The 15,361-nt window shown below is 32.7% G+C and overlaps 1 protein-coding gene and 1 long non-coding RNA gene across 3 annotated transcripts; one reads left to right on the top strand and one right to left on the bottom strand.

Annotated features, from left to right (window-relative positions):
- Positions 1–2,965: 2,965 nt before the first annotated feature.
- LOC145048597 (uncharacterized) lies at positions 2,966–5,677 on the bottom strand. The gene is made up of 2 exons (XR_013682923.1): positions 3,382–5,677; positions 2,966–3,293 (listed from the first exon to the last, which is right to left on the bottom strand). It is a non-coding gene; the product is annotated as an uncharacterized LOC145048597 (long non-coding RNA).
- A 2,319-nt stretch (positions 5,678–7,996) lies between these two features.
- On the top strand, positions 7,997–10,115 carry LOC145048596 (3-ketoacyl-CoA synthase 20-like). 2 transcript variants are annotated; one of them, XM_078997129.1, is made up of 3 exons: positions 7,997–8,171; positions 8,431–8,918; positions 9,192–10,115. In XM_078997129.1, the coding sequence occupies exons 1-3, from the start codon at positions 8,138–8,140 to the stop codon at positions 9,993–9,995; spliced, it is 1,326 nt and encodes a 441-aa protein (XP_078853255.1). In that variant the 5' UTR covers positions 7,997–8,137; the 3' UTR covers positions 9,996–10,115. The 2 variants fall into 2 exon arrangements, with proteins under 2 accessions (XP_078853255.1, XP_078853254.1); XM_078997128.1 differs by having other exon boundaries at positions 8,008–8,918; positions 9,192–10,112.
- Positions 10,116–15,361: the final 5,246 nt, after the last annotated feature.

Raw genomic sequence — 15,361 nt, forward strand, 5'->3', positions numbered from 1 at the left:
TAACTTTAAACATTCATGTTCTGTAGCCACCATATTAAACTCAAAGGTTACATCAACATCAACTTATTTTTGTATTCTTGAAGTCTTCTTGATAGTAATACATGCAAAGATGTAGCTAAACGAAGAAGTTGATTATTTTATCATTTAATAATAACGAAGTATACAAACAATTATTTTACAAAACACATTACCATTCCATTTAATTAAAAGGTGTAAGTAGAAAGGCAAGTTACCAGTGTTGAACATAAGCTACACATGCATACTGAAACATTACCAATTATTTCTTGCATTTTTTATTAACTTGTTTAACAAAAGAAAAAAAAATGGTAAAACTGAAAAGTATGCTGTTATTTGGTGCAGTTCAACAACACTTACAATAGACTGCTACCATGCATACTTTATACTTTGCCTTAGATGCTTGCAGTCATCCTACAGTTTCAAAACCAACATTATGAACAATTTAAAAGTTACCATTAATTCTATAAAATATAATAATTTATAACCTAAAAACAAAAGGAATTAAGAGAAATCAATGGAAACATGACTAAACCATTCAACCTCTCCTATGGCATGGATGAAAATATAAAAAGGAATAGAACACCTGTGGCAAAGGGTAGATTAGAACTGACATGAACCAATTGAGTAAACCTTAATTGCACTTTACAAACACGATCAAGTCACGAGACTTGTTGCAATGATCTAACCTATAACAACAAACAAAAGAAACATCAAGAAATCCATCAGAAACTCAATCAAGTAAAAAGATTCACATTTCACACACCTAAATTCATACAAAAAAAAAAAAAAAAAAAGGTTGTGTAGCGCATATTAGACTCATTAGAGAGAATGATGATGTTTTCCAAGCACCCTGTAAGATAAAACAGAAAAAATAGGAAAAATGTTAAGATATTTGAAGTGATGATTGAATTTCACGGAAGACACTATGATTTGAAAGAAACTTACGTTGGAGTAAGCAACCAGTTTTGAAATCAAGTAACAGAAGTTCATTGAGACATATGAACAAAAAGTTGGTGAGCAAATCAAATTTTTTTCAATTCCACCACCAGCGATGCCACTATTTATGATATCCTTCTATACCTTCGAACGTAAAGGTAAAAAACAATGCAAAACGTATATTAAAAATACATAAAACACAAACATATATAAGAATTTGAAGGAAACGCCCACACGAAAATAAGGGTTCGTGATGTATGTTTTGGTCAATACCAACCGATAGTTGCCATCGATGTTTTTTTTTTTTTTTTTATGTAATTGGAAATCCTTAGCGATTACATACCTGACTTGTTGGGAAATTTAGAAATATTCGAAGAACACACGTTGAATTTCGTTTGGTTCCTGCTCCTCTTTCGATTTCGATTTCGAATTATGGGGTTCACTCGCTGTTTATTTCGATTTTTAAAGGATTATTGAGATTATTTTGGTCTAACTGGTGATGTTTTTGGATGGTTATTGAGATTGTTTTGGGTTTTGATTTGTTGGTGAAGCAGAGGATAAGAGGAAAGACATTGGAGAAAATGTGGAAGCATAAACTATGAAACAGGTGACCGATAAAAAGAAATCCGACTGGTGGAGAAGGCGATGGGTTGAAACAACCAACAACATACCGAAATTCCTCAGATTACATGCACTTGGTTGCATGCGTTTGGTGGCGACAATAGAGCGCGTAAGTTTTTGGTGAGAGAAATCAAAATCCTGTATTTGTAGATGAAGTCGTCGGGAGAAGAAAGGAAGATAGTCGGAGACGAATGAAGAAGAAAGGGGTAGAGGAATTTATAAAGTGATGTGGATGGTTACAAACTGATGTCGATATTAAACTTAGAAGCACGAAACAATAATTTTGTTAAAGTGATGTGGCGAAATTTTGAAACGTTGGTAGTTTACTGTTCTCAAATGTGTTGGGATTTAATATATGTATATAATACTAATAGTGTTTGAGTTTATACACACAGTTTAACTTAAGCTAAGAATTACATAAAAACCTAAGCCTCGAAATTGAAAATAATAAGAATTATAGTCCTTAAAGCGGCCGTTCAAATAAATACTTGTAATACATAAACATCATAAACCTAGAAAATATTTGCAATACATAAACCGACATAGTTTGAACTTAGAAATACATGAAAAGAAACATAATTACATAAAACAAACGCCGAATTAAAATGGTATGAATTATAGCCTTCAAAGTGGTAGCCTTCATGAAATAGCTACTAGAAGTCGTTATCCGATCCTTCTTCTGGTTCACCCCTATCTACTTCGAACATTAAGGGTGTGATGCCTTATGCAAGCTCTTCTGCATAAATGTAGTATTTAACGGGTGGTAAAAGCGGTCCTTCGAGGGAAACAAAATTTTGAGTGTTCAAGCAAACACATACTTGCATCTATTGGGTTGTGAGTCGTGCCCTTCGTTCCGATACGACCCTACTACTAAGAGAAAAAGTTGATTCCGAAGCTACCATGAAATCTTGAATAGTTAGTATATCCCGGGCTAGGGGGGTTATAATCGAAAACCATGGTTCATTTTCTTTCCACCAAACCAACATGTCTAGGTTTTGAAAATCCTCAAAGGAAAAGTAGATTAAAAAGTTTGATGTCATATAATTATCCGTTTCGCAATTAAGAGCCGAAGTTCATTGTGGTAGCAACAAAAATCAGACATTTTCCAAAAATATTTTGAAAACTTGAGTTTCATAATGGTAGCCATGTAAAAAAGGTATGAAAAAAAGTGTCATCTAAAAAATGTTTGATCAGTAGTTTTAGTCAATGACTTTTTTATTGTTTGAAGCATTATCAAGTGAAATACAAAAAAGTTTATCTTCTAATTTATATTTCATTTTAACATCTAGTAATTTTTTTCTTAAATTTGCACCGGTAGATAGATAACCAAATAATTTAAATTCAATGATTTGTTTCACCAATAGCCATGATTCACAGGGGCAATGTGCAGTAACGGATAAGTAGGAATTTGCATTTTCGTGTGGGAGATCCAAACGTCACAAACAAGCAAAGGGAATCATCATAGTTTATGCCTACAATTCTTTCCGATTCGCTTATGCCTACAATCTAGTAACACCACGTCTAAGTGTAACATTCCAAAAATCATGACAATTTTTTTATTTTTATTTTTAAAGCCATTCCAATCGATAAGTTACACAATAACATAATCTCCAAAACCAAAATAATGAATCTCCCAAAATCATAAGTCAATAAAATCCAGGATGATGTGCATAATTAAGCTTTTGCCTTGCCCCTGTTCTCTGAATTCTCTGAATTACCTGAAACCATATAATCAAACTATAAGCCAAAGTTTAGTGAGTTTTTTTCCCAAAAATACCGCACACAACCAAAAAAATAACAACATACATAAATAACCCTTCAGTTTGGACCACCTCGCAAAGCTTACAAACTATCCAGACCGCCCTAGATATCTTGGCATTTAACATAAAGCAAGACCGCCTCAACCTAAACCGCATTATGTCAACATACACAACAGATAAATATAAACATATAACCAGCAAGTACAAGTAATCATGCATAACTACCAATATAATAGTTCACCACATCATAGCAATGTCCTATATACCATGATACATAACACAACCTAGTGGGCCGACATCAATGCCTTCGTCCCACGAGTACAGTAAGGAAAACTCACCTCATAAATTGCAAGATAGCTAAGTTGATTACCGTTTCGAACACTGCCTCTACAGGTCACCTATACAATAAACATGGATCCAATCTCAATCTACTATTCAAATTACCCCAAATGACCTAAAGTCAAACTTAGTCAAAGTCAATGATCAAAAATCAAAAGTCAATGGTTATTATGAGACCGAGTAGGCCCTGCATACTCCAGCTCTACGCCCTGCATAGAGTGTTGCTTGGCTTTTACGGGGCAATTCAGGGCTACGTGTTGTGTACCTTTAGGTACACCCTACATACTCAAGCCAAAATCAACTCTTCATTAAGCACTTATCCCCTTAATACCTTTCACCCAATACTCAAGTCTAACCCTAAATAGCATCATAAACCATAAAGTTTCCAACTTTATGACTTTGCATGGCTAGAAAATGTCCAAATCTAAAACCCTAACTTATCATAAGATCCTAAGTTCATAACTCATGCACTGATGGAAAGAAATGATCTAGATTGTATTTTTATTACTACATGCACTCAAAAACGTCTGAGAAGGCTACTCATAAGGTCTGGAGTAGCTTATACCCAACTAGACCAAGAATATGGGAAAAGGGACATAAATCTAAAGCTAACAAGATCTATCAAGCTATTCATCAAGTTCTAAACTTTATACCTTGTAAAGAATGATTAAGTCATGCAAATCTCATATCCACAAGACTTAAAGCTTTCCAAGCACCACCACCACCTTCTTCTTCCTTCTAAAGCACCCAAAAACACGCTCTTAAGCTCATTATACTCAAATATAGGGTTAGGGTTCCAAGGGAATTGTTTGGGGAAATGGAGGTTGAGAATGAAAAAGGTTTATGAAGGTTACGATGTTTAAATAAGGTTTAGACCTTGGCCATGTACATCATGTGTACTTCTTAGCTACTCCCCACATAGTTCATTAAGGCATCATCATCACTTTCCTTCTATGCATCGAGTAAAGGCTATCTATGCCGTGCGGAGACTCAAGTCCTACACTTAAACTTACTAGTTAAAGAAAGAAAATTTTACCGAAAATGATCGGCTGTTACACCCGTCCCTCGCGTTGTCAAAGTGGTCAAATATAACACCTGTCCCTCAGGTCTATTTTTTCTTTTGATTTTAAGTTATAACTTCTTGGGGAATTATAAATTATATAGGGCGTAGATTGTAAGTACACAAGGCGTACTTCATTAAAATGCATGTAAGGGTCTTACTTACTATGTAGGGCGTAACCTTGGTTAAAGGTTTAGCAGAGCGTATTGGCGCGGGGTGAAAACCTTAGATTCAGTGTTTTGAGCCCTATTTAAAGGGCCTTAACCCCTTAATACCCTCTTATACCCAACCTCCATCCTCCAAAGTTGCCCTTTCGAAACCTTAACCATTTTTTAGAGATTTTTGAGGTTCTAAGTGTTCATGTGTGTGCTTCTTTGAAAAAGATCCGTGGAGAAGCATCTAAGAGTCTAAGCCTTGTAGATCCAGATTCTTCATCTTGTTTTCTACCTCCAAGAGGTATACAGTTCCCATCTTGGCAACCTTTCAAGATAGATCTACTTATTGTGCTTTTTATATGCTTTTTTTCTCATAACTTTGGTTTTAATGAGTACGTTCTACTCCAAACCATTTGAAGACCATTTTCTACCTTTTTTAGGGTTGTAGAAAAATAAAGTTGCAAGGTTGGACACTCTCATTCGCCCCATGCTTGAGATCTTGATCATTGGTACATTGCATCGACTTAGGGTTTGTTTATTACTTATTTATGGCATGCAAATGGATAAAGCCAAGGACTTTAACCATTAAGACGTCCATACAGTTCATATTTGGAAGTTAGAGGAGTTAACTATCTGAAATGAGGATTAATGGATCATTTTAGCATTCATTTTTAGTACGCGGGACGTACATCTTTCTACTCATGGCATAGCTTGATGTTGGCCCGTAATCATTGTTTTCCATAATTTTCTAATTCCATTTTTTCTAAAATATAAACACACATACTCGCACCCCACCTACCTCTACCTACCCACACCCCAACTCCCACAAACACATACACATACACACACAACACCCCCCCCCCCCCTCCAACACTTCTACCACAATCACTCACCTACCATCACCATCCCCACCGCCATCACCACCATTGTCACAATTACCACAGCCACCCCGCCACCGCCGGGGCCGCCACCACCATCGTCATCTTGGACACCACCACTACTCTCATCGCTGCCTCCACCACCACTGTCGCCGCTATTGTTTTCTAAAAATGAAAACCAACAAAAAGAATATACATCCAAACACATTTTCTAATTTTCTAAAATAAAAAATGAAAAATGAATAACTTTCAATTAAACACGTTTTTTTAAACTATTCAATGAAAACTGAAAACGAAAAATCAAAACTGAAAAGGTAAAATGAAAAATGAAAAATAAAAACTGTTTTTCCATACATAACCGCAACCTTAGGATGCGTTTAGTTGCGGAAAAATAGATTATTTCCCAAAAAAAAAAATCCAAGAAAAATAAGAATTTTGAAAACGCGTTTAGTTTCTCTGTTTTTCTAAATTTTTCACGGATTATGTTTTCTAAAATTACACAAAAGTTGAAAATTTTTGGGAAACTGATAATCATTATTTTCTATATTTTTCTAACTCCATTCACCTTTACCTGCTCTCATCTTAAAAAAAAATTTAAAATATAAATGCACATCCACCCACTCAATACCACTACCACAATCACTGACCTACCATCACCATCACCACCGCCGACCCACTACCGCTACCGTTTTTTAAAAATAAAAGTCAATAGAAAAATAAACATCTAAACATGTTTTCTAATTTTCTAAAACTGAAAATGAAAAATGAATAAACTTTTTTTTTAAATTTTCCAATGAAAAATAAAAATAGAAAACAAAAAGTGAAAAGGAAAAACAAAAAAATCAAAAATAAAAATTTTTCTTCCATAACTAAACACAATCTTAACATAACCATTCCCATTCATCCCATGCCTTTGGCGTTAGATCTTCATACTTCGTAGTTGAGAGGTGGTATATAAATGTGGTCTGGTGACCTTTAACAATAAGTCGAAGAGTTAAAATTTTAAAAGTAGTGAAAATATTGGAAAAAGTATTACAAAATGAATCGAGATGCTTATAAATTACCACCTTCTAAAATATCTTTACATACTTCTAAATGGAACTCTTTTAATCCCTATATTATTTTACATACTAAAGCATAAAATAAACAAAAGGCTATTTTAGTTTACTCGTTTATGATTGAAAAAATATTTTGCCTAAAACATATAGAACCGCATTTAGTTTGTCCGGTAAAACAAACCAAATAAATCAAAACCGATTAAGTTATATCTTTATTCAGTTTGGTTACGATTAATTTAGAATCGTTAAAAAACTGATAAAACAACCGAATAACACCCCTAACCTAGCCAGAGAACGGTTTAGGACAGGTTAGATATGATCCAGGCCATTTGGCCCAGGAATGGCCCAAATCCTATCCCAATAAGGATAGGCCAACGTTGAGCAGCCCACTGTAACTCAAGCCTAGTTCCAGCCCTACAAAAACGTATCAATTATAAAACCAAATGATTTCACCAGTTCCCATTCCTTATACATCAAACGAATACGATCCACATACCCATGTTTAACAGTAAATAATGAAGAGGAAAACATTATTCCTTTCAATAACTAGTGATTTCGGGTTTATGCCATTTACAATCGTTCTTTTTTGCACTTACAATCACGCAATTTATCCAAAATCACTCATTATTGCAAACAATAATGTCTTTTCTTTGTAGTCTCACAGGAATAGCTACGATGATACTTTTACTAAGATAATACCAATTTACTGTTTTTGGGGCCATATAAAAAAAAAAAAAGAACTAGATCTAGGCATTTGCACTTAACAACACATTAACAGATTAAACAAGTACAAAGTACAAGGAATTGACAGATTGTCCCCAACCCATACATAAGTGAAACCCTATTAAAGATTTTGGAAGCCAATGAACTAACAACTTACTATACACGTCCAACCATTATTATTAATATTTCCACAAAACACAATGTCAATAACTTAAAACATTAGCCCACAGGATTAAAACTCCTCTACTTTATCATGTTGATGTAAAGACAATATCAGCAATTGCACATGGAGAATCATTCCATCAATATGTTTCAAGATTTTAATAATCACAAAAAAGGTGATGGGATTCTGCACAAATCAGTTTGCATATTCACATACAATTTCACATGCATATAGTAACTCATAATGTCATGTCTAATAAAAGCTAACATGTCTATAACAAGAAAGTAATTTTAAGGTGGTCAATGTGAAAAAAAAATTATGCTCTTACACCCTATTTTCTATTTGTCAAATATATAAGCAAGGAGATGTAATAGTGTTTCTGTTTACAAAAATAGACTGCATAAAGGCTTTTTTCCGCTTGTGTTCATGCATCTTTTTATGCATCACCATCATGGCAAAAGTAAGTGACATTGCTACAACCACTACTCATTATAAGTTTGATAACCTGGCTTATGAAAGTTTCATTCGAAAAATCTTCATCAGTAAACAAACACATTGTTGATTAAAAAGATTTCTTAGTTGCCTAAGTTCAAAACTAAAAATCATGCCCATTATCAACTTCACTTTGAAGTATCTACAAGAAGACCATGTGGCTTCCAGCTTCAATACTGCACCAAAGCTTATCTTAATAACCTTACTCACAAGTCTTCTTTTGTTAGGTTTCTACATGATCAAGAGAAGTTCATGTGGAGTTTACTTAATAGACTTCGCATGCTACAAGCCCCCGGATGCTCAAAAGTGCACAAAACAGTTCATGCTCGAGAAAGCAAAGCACAGTGGATATTTCTCGGAAGAAACGGTGTATTTCATGAGGAAGGTTCTAGGCAAATCAGGAATTGGTGACTCGACCTATTTAGCAGAGGTATACCTGGCAAATATTCCTGATCCCTGCATGAAAGAATCAAGAAGGGAAATGGAATTGTCTGTTTTTGGATCTATAGACATGTTGTTGGCTAAAACAGGGGTACGATGTGAGGACATTGGAATACTGGTTGTGAATTGTTGTATTTATAACACTATGCCATCTCTTTCTAGCATGATAGTGAACAAATATAAGCTTAAAGAAAGCATCATCAGCTATAATGTTGTTGGTATGGGATGCAGTGCAGGACTCATGGCAATAGGACTTGCAGAACAGCTCCTTCAGGTTAAGCTTTTGGCAACATAGAATCTGATCAGCTATTTTGCTTATTATCTATCTGTCATGCTAATACTGCTAATACTAACTTCCTCAATACTTCAATTAGCGTCTATGATCTATCATCGTCGCATTCCTATCCAGTATCCTGATTTAAATTTTATGTGTGTTTGTTAGATTGTTTGATTGTGCAATATGAATAAAATGGATTTCTAACGGCCTATAATTTGATATCAACGAGAAAGATGCAGAGAACCTAACAAGATATGTGATCTTTCACAGGTGCATCATGATTCCTATGCGTTGGTGATGAGTACAGAGAGCATTACCGAGAACTGTTACCTTGGAGACGATCGTTCCAAGTTCCTTACCAACTGCCTGTTCCGCGTCGGCGGAGCGGCGATCCTCCTCTCAAATCGTCCTTCTGATCACAACAATTGCAAATACAAACTCCTCCACACTGTACACACCAACGAATCGAGTTCGGACCGGTCGTACAACTGCATCGTTCAGGAAGAAGACGACGCCGGGAGAAGAGGCATCACTGTTAATAAAGACCTCTTCAATGCCGCATCTACCGTCGTCAAATCAAACGTAACCGCGCTAGGTAAGCTAATCCTTCCGGTGTCAGAAAAACTCATGTACCTAACAAATAACATCGCCAGAAAACTACGACCGAAGGCGGATATCCAACCTTATATACCAGATTACAGCAAATCCGTCGAACTCTTCCTCCCGCATGTTGGCGGGAAGCCTATGCTAGACGAATTACAGAAAAACCTAGGGTTTGATGAGAACGCCATGGAATCTTCTAGAATGACGCTGTATAGGTTCGGCAACACCTCTAGCAGCTCCATTTGGTACGAACTGGCGTACGCAGAGGCAAAGGGTCGGGTCAAAAAAGGGGACCGGGTATGGCAAATTGCATTTGGATCGGGCTTCAAGTGTAGTAGTGTTGTGTGGCGTGCGTTGAGGACCGTTGATTATGATGAGATGAATCTTTGGACGGACGAGATTGATGATTTTCCAGTCGATGTAGATTGCGATGATGGACCATTACCCATATTTTTTGAACGCTCAAAATAACAGGAATCATAAAATTATGGTATGATGTTTAAGTTATATAATAAAGTTGTTTTATGGGAATGTTTGATAAAACATAATTATCATTGTTTAGTTATACCACTTTATAATTCTCATATGATATATATGAATTTTACTGTTAACATTATAAATCTATATTTATATATATTTAAATGTAGAATGTTTAATAAATTTCTTATAATATTTACCATCAATAAAATATTGCTCTTGATTTTCCCAGTTAGTTTCGTTTGACATAATCAATAGTTGTGACACTTATTTATTACATCAGTTTATTAAAAAATAAACAAATAAAAAGAAACATGAAAATTTAACAATTTAAAAAATTTAAATTTATAAGAAAAAAAATATTTAATTATTAAAATTGAAGTATTTATTTATTTTTTAAATTTTAACTAATAATCCACATTCTCTAATAAACAAAACATTTAAATGTCACATGTCTCTTTTCTAAGTAGGCTAATTGACACGTGATAATTTTTAATAAATTCCTCATTTTTTTGTAGTTGCTTATATTTGAAAGCCGGAAAGTATTTATAACAAATTCAAAATTTAAATTTTTTTTTTTTTTTTTTGTAATTGTAAAATTCATTCGTTTAAAATTTAAAAAAAAAAAAAGTGTATCCTAATAGCATAAATATTCGAAAAACTAAGAAGTATTTATGAGGAATGGTAAACACTCTTTGATTTAAAAATTAATATAAATCATGTAATTTATGTTTCTTATTTAAAGTTTGAATTTAATCTCTATACTTTGTTAGTATATTAGTATGAGTCAAATTACTTTTCTATCTTTAAATAATTATAAAAAGTTATATTAGTTTACTTTCAATTACAAATACCTTTACAACTTTTTTTAACACAATAAATTTTTATTATTAAATTTTAGTTTACAAAATTAATATTTCAACATTAACGTTTAATTTTTTTTAAAAAAAATTATACATACAAAGTGCTTAGTAATAATATATAATAATAATGATTTTATCACATACATTTCGTAAATTGTAATATTAATATGAATTATTTATTTATTTATACGTTTTTATATAGTTCGTATTCCTTTTATAAATTATATATATCTTATAAAAAAAGGTTATATATTTTTTCATGTTTTCAAGACATATATCCTATATTTCATTATAAAATCATTTAAACTCCCCTCCCATCTATCTATTACTTAGTTAACTTAAATATTTATTTAACAAATGTCTCAATATGATACATTTTAATAAGAGATATGATATATATTTCTTTTACAAGGTATGGACATTCTAGTTTATAATATAGAAAAAATATCAAATATAAAAAAAAATGTATTTTATATTGCAAGTAAAAACACAAAAATCATTAGCAATTGCTATTAAATTTAATTAATAATTTATTACATTACGTAGGTCATATTTTCTTCTTAAATATTATATTTGTACACATAAATATGCACTTACATGCTACAAGAACAACAAGAACTTTTTTGATCATTATATTTAATTTTAAATGTAAACAAAGTCCATAGTAAAAATAAATAATTACAATTAGTTTATTATATACTATTTATAAATTATAGCATTAATATGAATCATATAATCTAAAATGTATTTTTTTTTTTTTTTGTTCAACGATCATTTTTTTATTTCATTATAATATATTACAATTTATGTACTATTTAGTTCAATTAAACACTTCTTTAAAAAAAAGTTCTCAAAATAATACGGTTTATTCTTACATTCTTTTTGTTTAACTAACTAATACTCTTTTGCAATACACTTTTTGCAGATTCTATAAACAATATGGAGTAAATTGACACTAAAAGTATGAGAAATTTGAGAAAAATCATAACTAAAAACAATATCGAACATCAAACTTTTATTTCGAGATTGTCTTTAAAACCTTCGGAAACCAAAATTCCATTCAAATTCAAAATGAGATAATTTTCATTGATTGTTTATTTTGCTATGACCATTAATAAAAATCAATGTCAATTGATGGCAGATGTTGGTTATTTAACAAGAACTAATTTTCTCACATGATTAGTTATATGTTGTTTTATCCAGAAAAATAGGCATATAAATTGAAGTTATTGATTTTAGATAAAAAAAATATATAATATAACCAATAAAACCTGAAATGATGTATAGAAAGAAGTGTTTCAAAATGTAATTTAAAAGATTTTCTTTTTTACTTATCAAATTCATCCGACTTTACTTATAGTCTGAAATACATTGTTTTTTTTTTTTTTTTTTTTTTTTTGACATTTAATCTTATTTTTGTGTATATAATAAAAAATTTGAACATACCTACCGTGATTTTTATGGGTTATATCTCAGTTTAAATAAAGAAACAACTAACATAATTAGATTCAATTTAGAAATTTAAAAATTATAAGGAAAGTTGCATTAATAAATTCTATATACACTTATTATTATATTTATTACATTTAAGTATTATATAAAATTTCATTAAACAGAAAAAACCATAAAATGACACATGAATATAATTTAATCTAAATTTACCATAAAATAACATATGACATAATATACAAGAGGATGACAAGTGACAAAATTATTTTCATTTATTATGAAGGAGAATTCATTATAACATAATAAGAGTATCCAATACGCATGTAAATTTTGGTAATGTTAACTTACTTTTTAAAATGGCAATGTATATCTACTTTAATTTATTTATAAACTACTTCGTAATTTTATATACACTATGTGTGAGACCTGTGTATTACATTAATTTATTTAAAAGAAAAACTATACATGAAATTCTAAACATTTAAAAAGTTTAAATTTATAAGAAAAATAAAAATATATTAAATTATTAAAATTAAAGTGTTTTTTTTAATTTAAACACATAATTTAAATAAATAAACAAAGAAAACTAATGATATTTTAATTTAGTCATTTTGAAATTAGAAAGAAATTCTATTAATGAAATTGATATATATTTGTTATTACATTTAGATATTATGTGAAATTTAATAAAATGAAGAAATCATAAAATGACATATGAAAAAAAATAAAAATAATAAGAAAGAACCATGTTATAACAACCGTAAAAAAAATCAAAACAAATTTAAATTTTTTTAAACAATCCTAAATCATAGAATGTTTACAAAATCATTGTTTTCAAAATATTGTTCCATATTAGAGTCTCCTAAAGATCAAAAGTACATAAAACAAAGAATGTGTACGGTCACGCCTTCGCTTTCCCGCGATCATCAAAAGTACATGAAACAACAATTAAAAATCGTAAGTCAAAGCTTAGTGAGTTCCCCAAAAGTACCAACACATAAACAGATAACATATATAACAATATGTCGGGTCTAATCAACCATCGGGTTGGAATGCCCCAGACCCAGTCACCATTCGGGTCTAGTCATTGTAACAATTGTGTAACGCCCTGACTCCCAAGTATTAATTTTTTCAGCTTTATTTTGATATTGGAAGGTCTACTCGACGAGTTGATGCACTGACTCGTCAAGTAGGAACTTTTGGGCCACGTGTTTTAAATGACCAACTCACCGAGTCGGGGACATGACTCGACGAGTTAGAGTTGGAGGATGGAACCTTAATTTATGGGGCTTTACACCCTATTTAAAGGGTCGTTAGCCTCCCTTACAACCCCTTGTGAGTCCAGAAACCCTAAATCGTTGTTTTTTCCTCTATTTGTGTGATATTAAGCTTTGCAGTGGATTTTAGAAGGAAGATCTTGAAGTACTCAAGTTTGGAATAAGAGGAAGGTTGTAGATTCGAGTTATTCTTCATTTTAGCATCATTTTTGAGGTAACAAGCTGTTACCTTGACCTTCTTCTATCAAGATCTATGCATGTATGAGATTAGGGCCACTTTGGTTATGTTAACATGTTATTATGGTATTAGCCATGATCTAAAGTTGCAACTTCAAAATCTAGGCTTATCTTGGCCTGTAAGATCATAAAGTTCCAGCCTTTAGTGAAGTAATACCCTCTTCATCCCTTAGAACCTTTCTTTAGCTTGATTTGGGCCATTATCACATTGCATGTACGTAAAGTTTGCAAGTTTACATAAGAAGTATGCCTTAGGAGCTTAGATCTGCATTATGGAGCTTTTAAGTGGCTTAAAAATCATCTGGATGGAGAAAGGACCGAAGGGACTCGACGAGTTGCATGGCCAACTCGACAAGTCTAATGAAGATTATTGTGCAAGGACTTCTGCATGGACTCGGCGAGTCACTAGGGTGACTCGGCGAGTCAGCTAGGGTTTCCCCGACATTTGGCCATGCATGAATTCGGTGAATTTTAGGGAAACTCGATGAGTCAACTAGGGATTTCACGACTTCTCGAGTTCAGGAAGGACTCGACGAGTCAATGAACTGCACTCGATGAGTCGGGTCAACATGGACTGTTGACCTTAACCATTTACTTGGACTTTGATCAAGGGTTGACTAGTTGACTTATGGGGTATTTTGGTTAGGGCTGACAATTATCGACACGACACGGAATAAATGGGTTTGGGTTGAGTTTTTCAACCTGCCAACCTATAATGCCTTATTCTTTTTTTTTTTCCATCATATTTATTTATTTATTATCAATGCCTTTTAAAAAAAAAGGGGGTTTAGCGAATTTTATGGTATTAGAAGGCTAAGTGAAATAAATAATAAATGTTAAAATACAAACTTAATAGATTTTGATATTTAACATTGATAATAAATAAAGAAATTAATAATTAGTAAGTACAAGTTAAGCATATAAGTAGAGGGTTTAAATTGTAATTATGAAGAAATCATCTTTAAGGAGTTATTTCCATCTAGGGTAGATTTTGTCATAAGGCTAAACCCGAGGGACCATAACTGCCGGATTGTGGTTCTGCGTTTTCTTCCTCCCCTGCTACCCGACATGATCTGGTGTCCTTCTCTTTTTCTATTGTGCGAGAAGCACGCCTCCTGGAAGGCAATTGGATGTTCGACCACGATTTCTTATACATATTATTGTAGCGGGACTAGGGTTTGGAGGATGCGCCACACAATGAATCATTGAGATTGAGGGTGAAGCTGCCATCACTGTGTTTCATCGTCAGCCTCAGATATCGTCGGAAGCAACCAGAGAGAGAGAGAGGGAGGGAGAGAGAGAGAGAGAGAGAGAGAGAGAGAGAGAGAGAGAATTAGATAGCAACTAAGGGCTCCTAGATGGGTGTTGCTTCCGGGATCAAGGCCATCGTGTCTGACTTGTTCAGATGGGTTATCATCAATTTGTTCAGAAGGGATGCAACCGCCATTTCTGGCCTGTTACCAAGCTAACAAATTCAAGTCAGAGCAGTTAGAAGAAGCATTAGAGCAGGGCAATTTCCATTGATCGTTCACGT

The sequence above is a fragment of the Lactuca saligna genome, chromosome 5, assembly GCF_052625555.1.
Source record: "Lactuca saligna cultivar CGN05327 chromosome 5, ASM5262555v1, whole genome shotgun sequence".
Taxonomy (NCBI): Eukaryota; Viridiplantae; Streptophyta; class Magnoliopsida; order Asterales; family Asteraceae; genus Lactuca; species Lactuca saligna.

Excerpts from the sequence above, each read along its gene's own strand:
- LOC145048596 (XM_078997128.1), top strand. The coding sequence starts at position 8,316 with ATGCCCATTATCAACTTCACTTTGAAGTATCTACAAGAAGACCATGTG. Across the intron at positions 8,919-9,191 it reads TTGCAGAACAGCTCCTTCAG|GTGCATCATGATTCCTATGC; the intron begins GTTAAGCTTTTG and ends GATCTTTCACAG.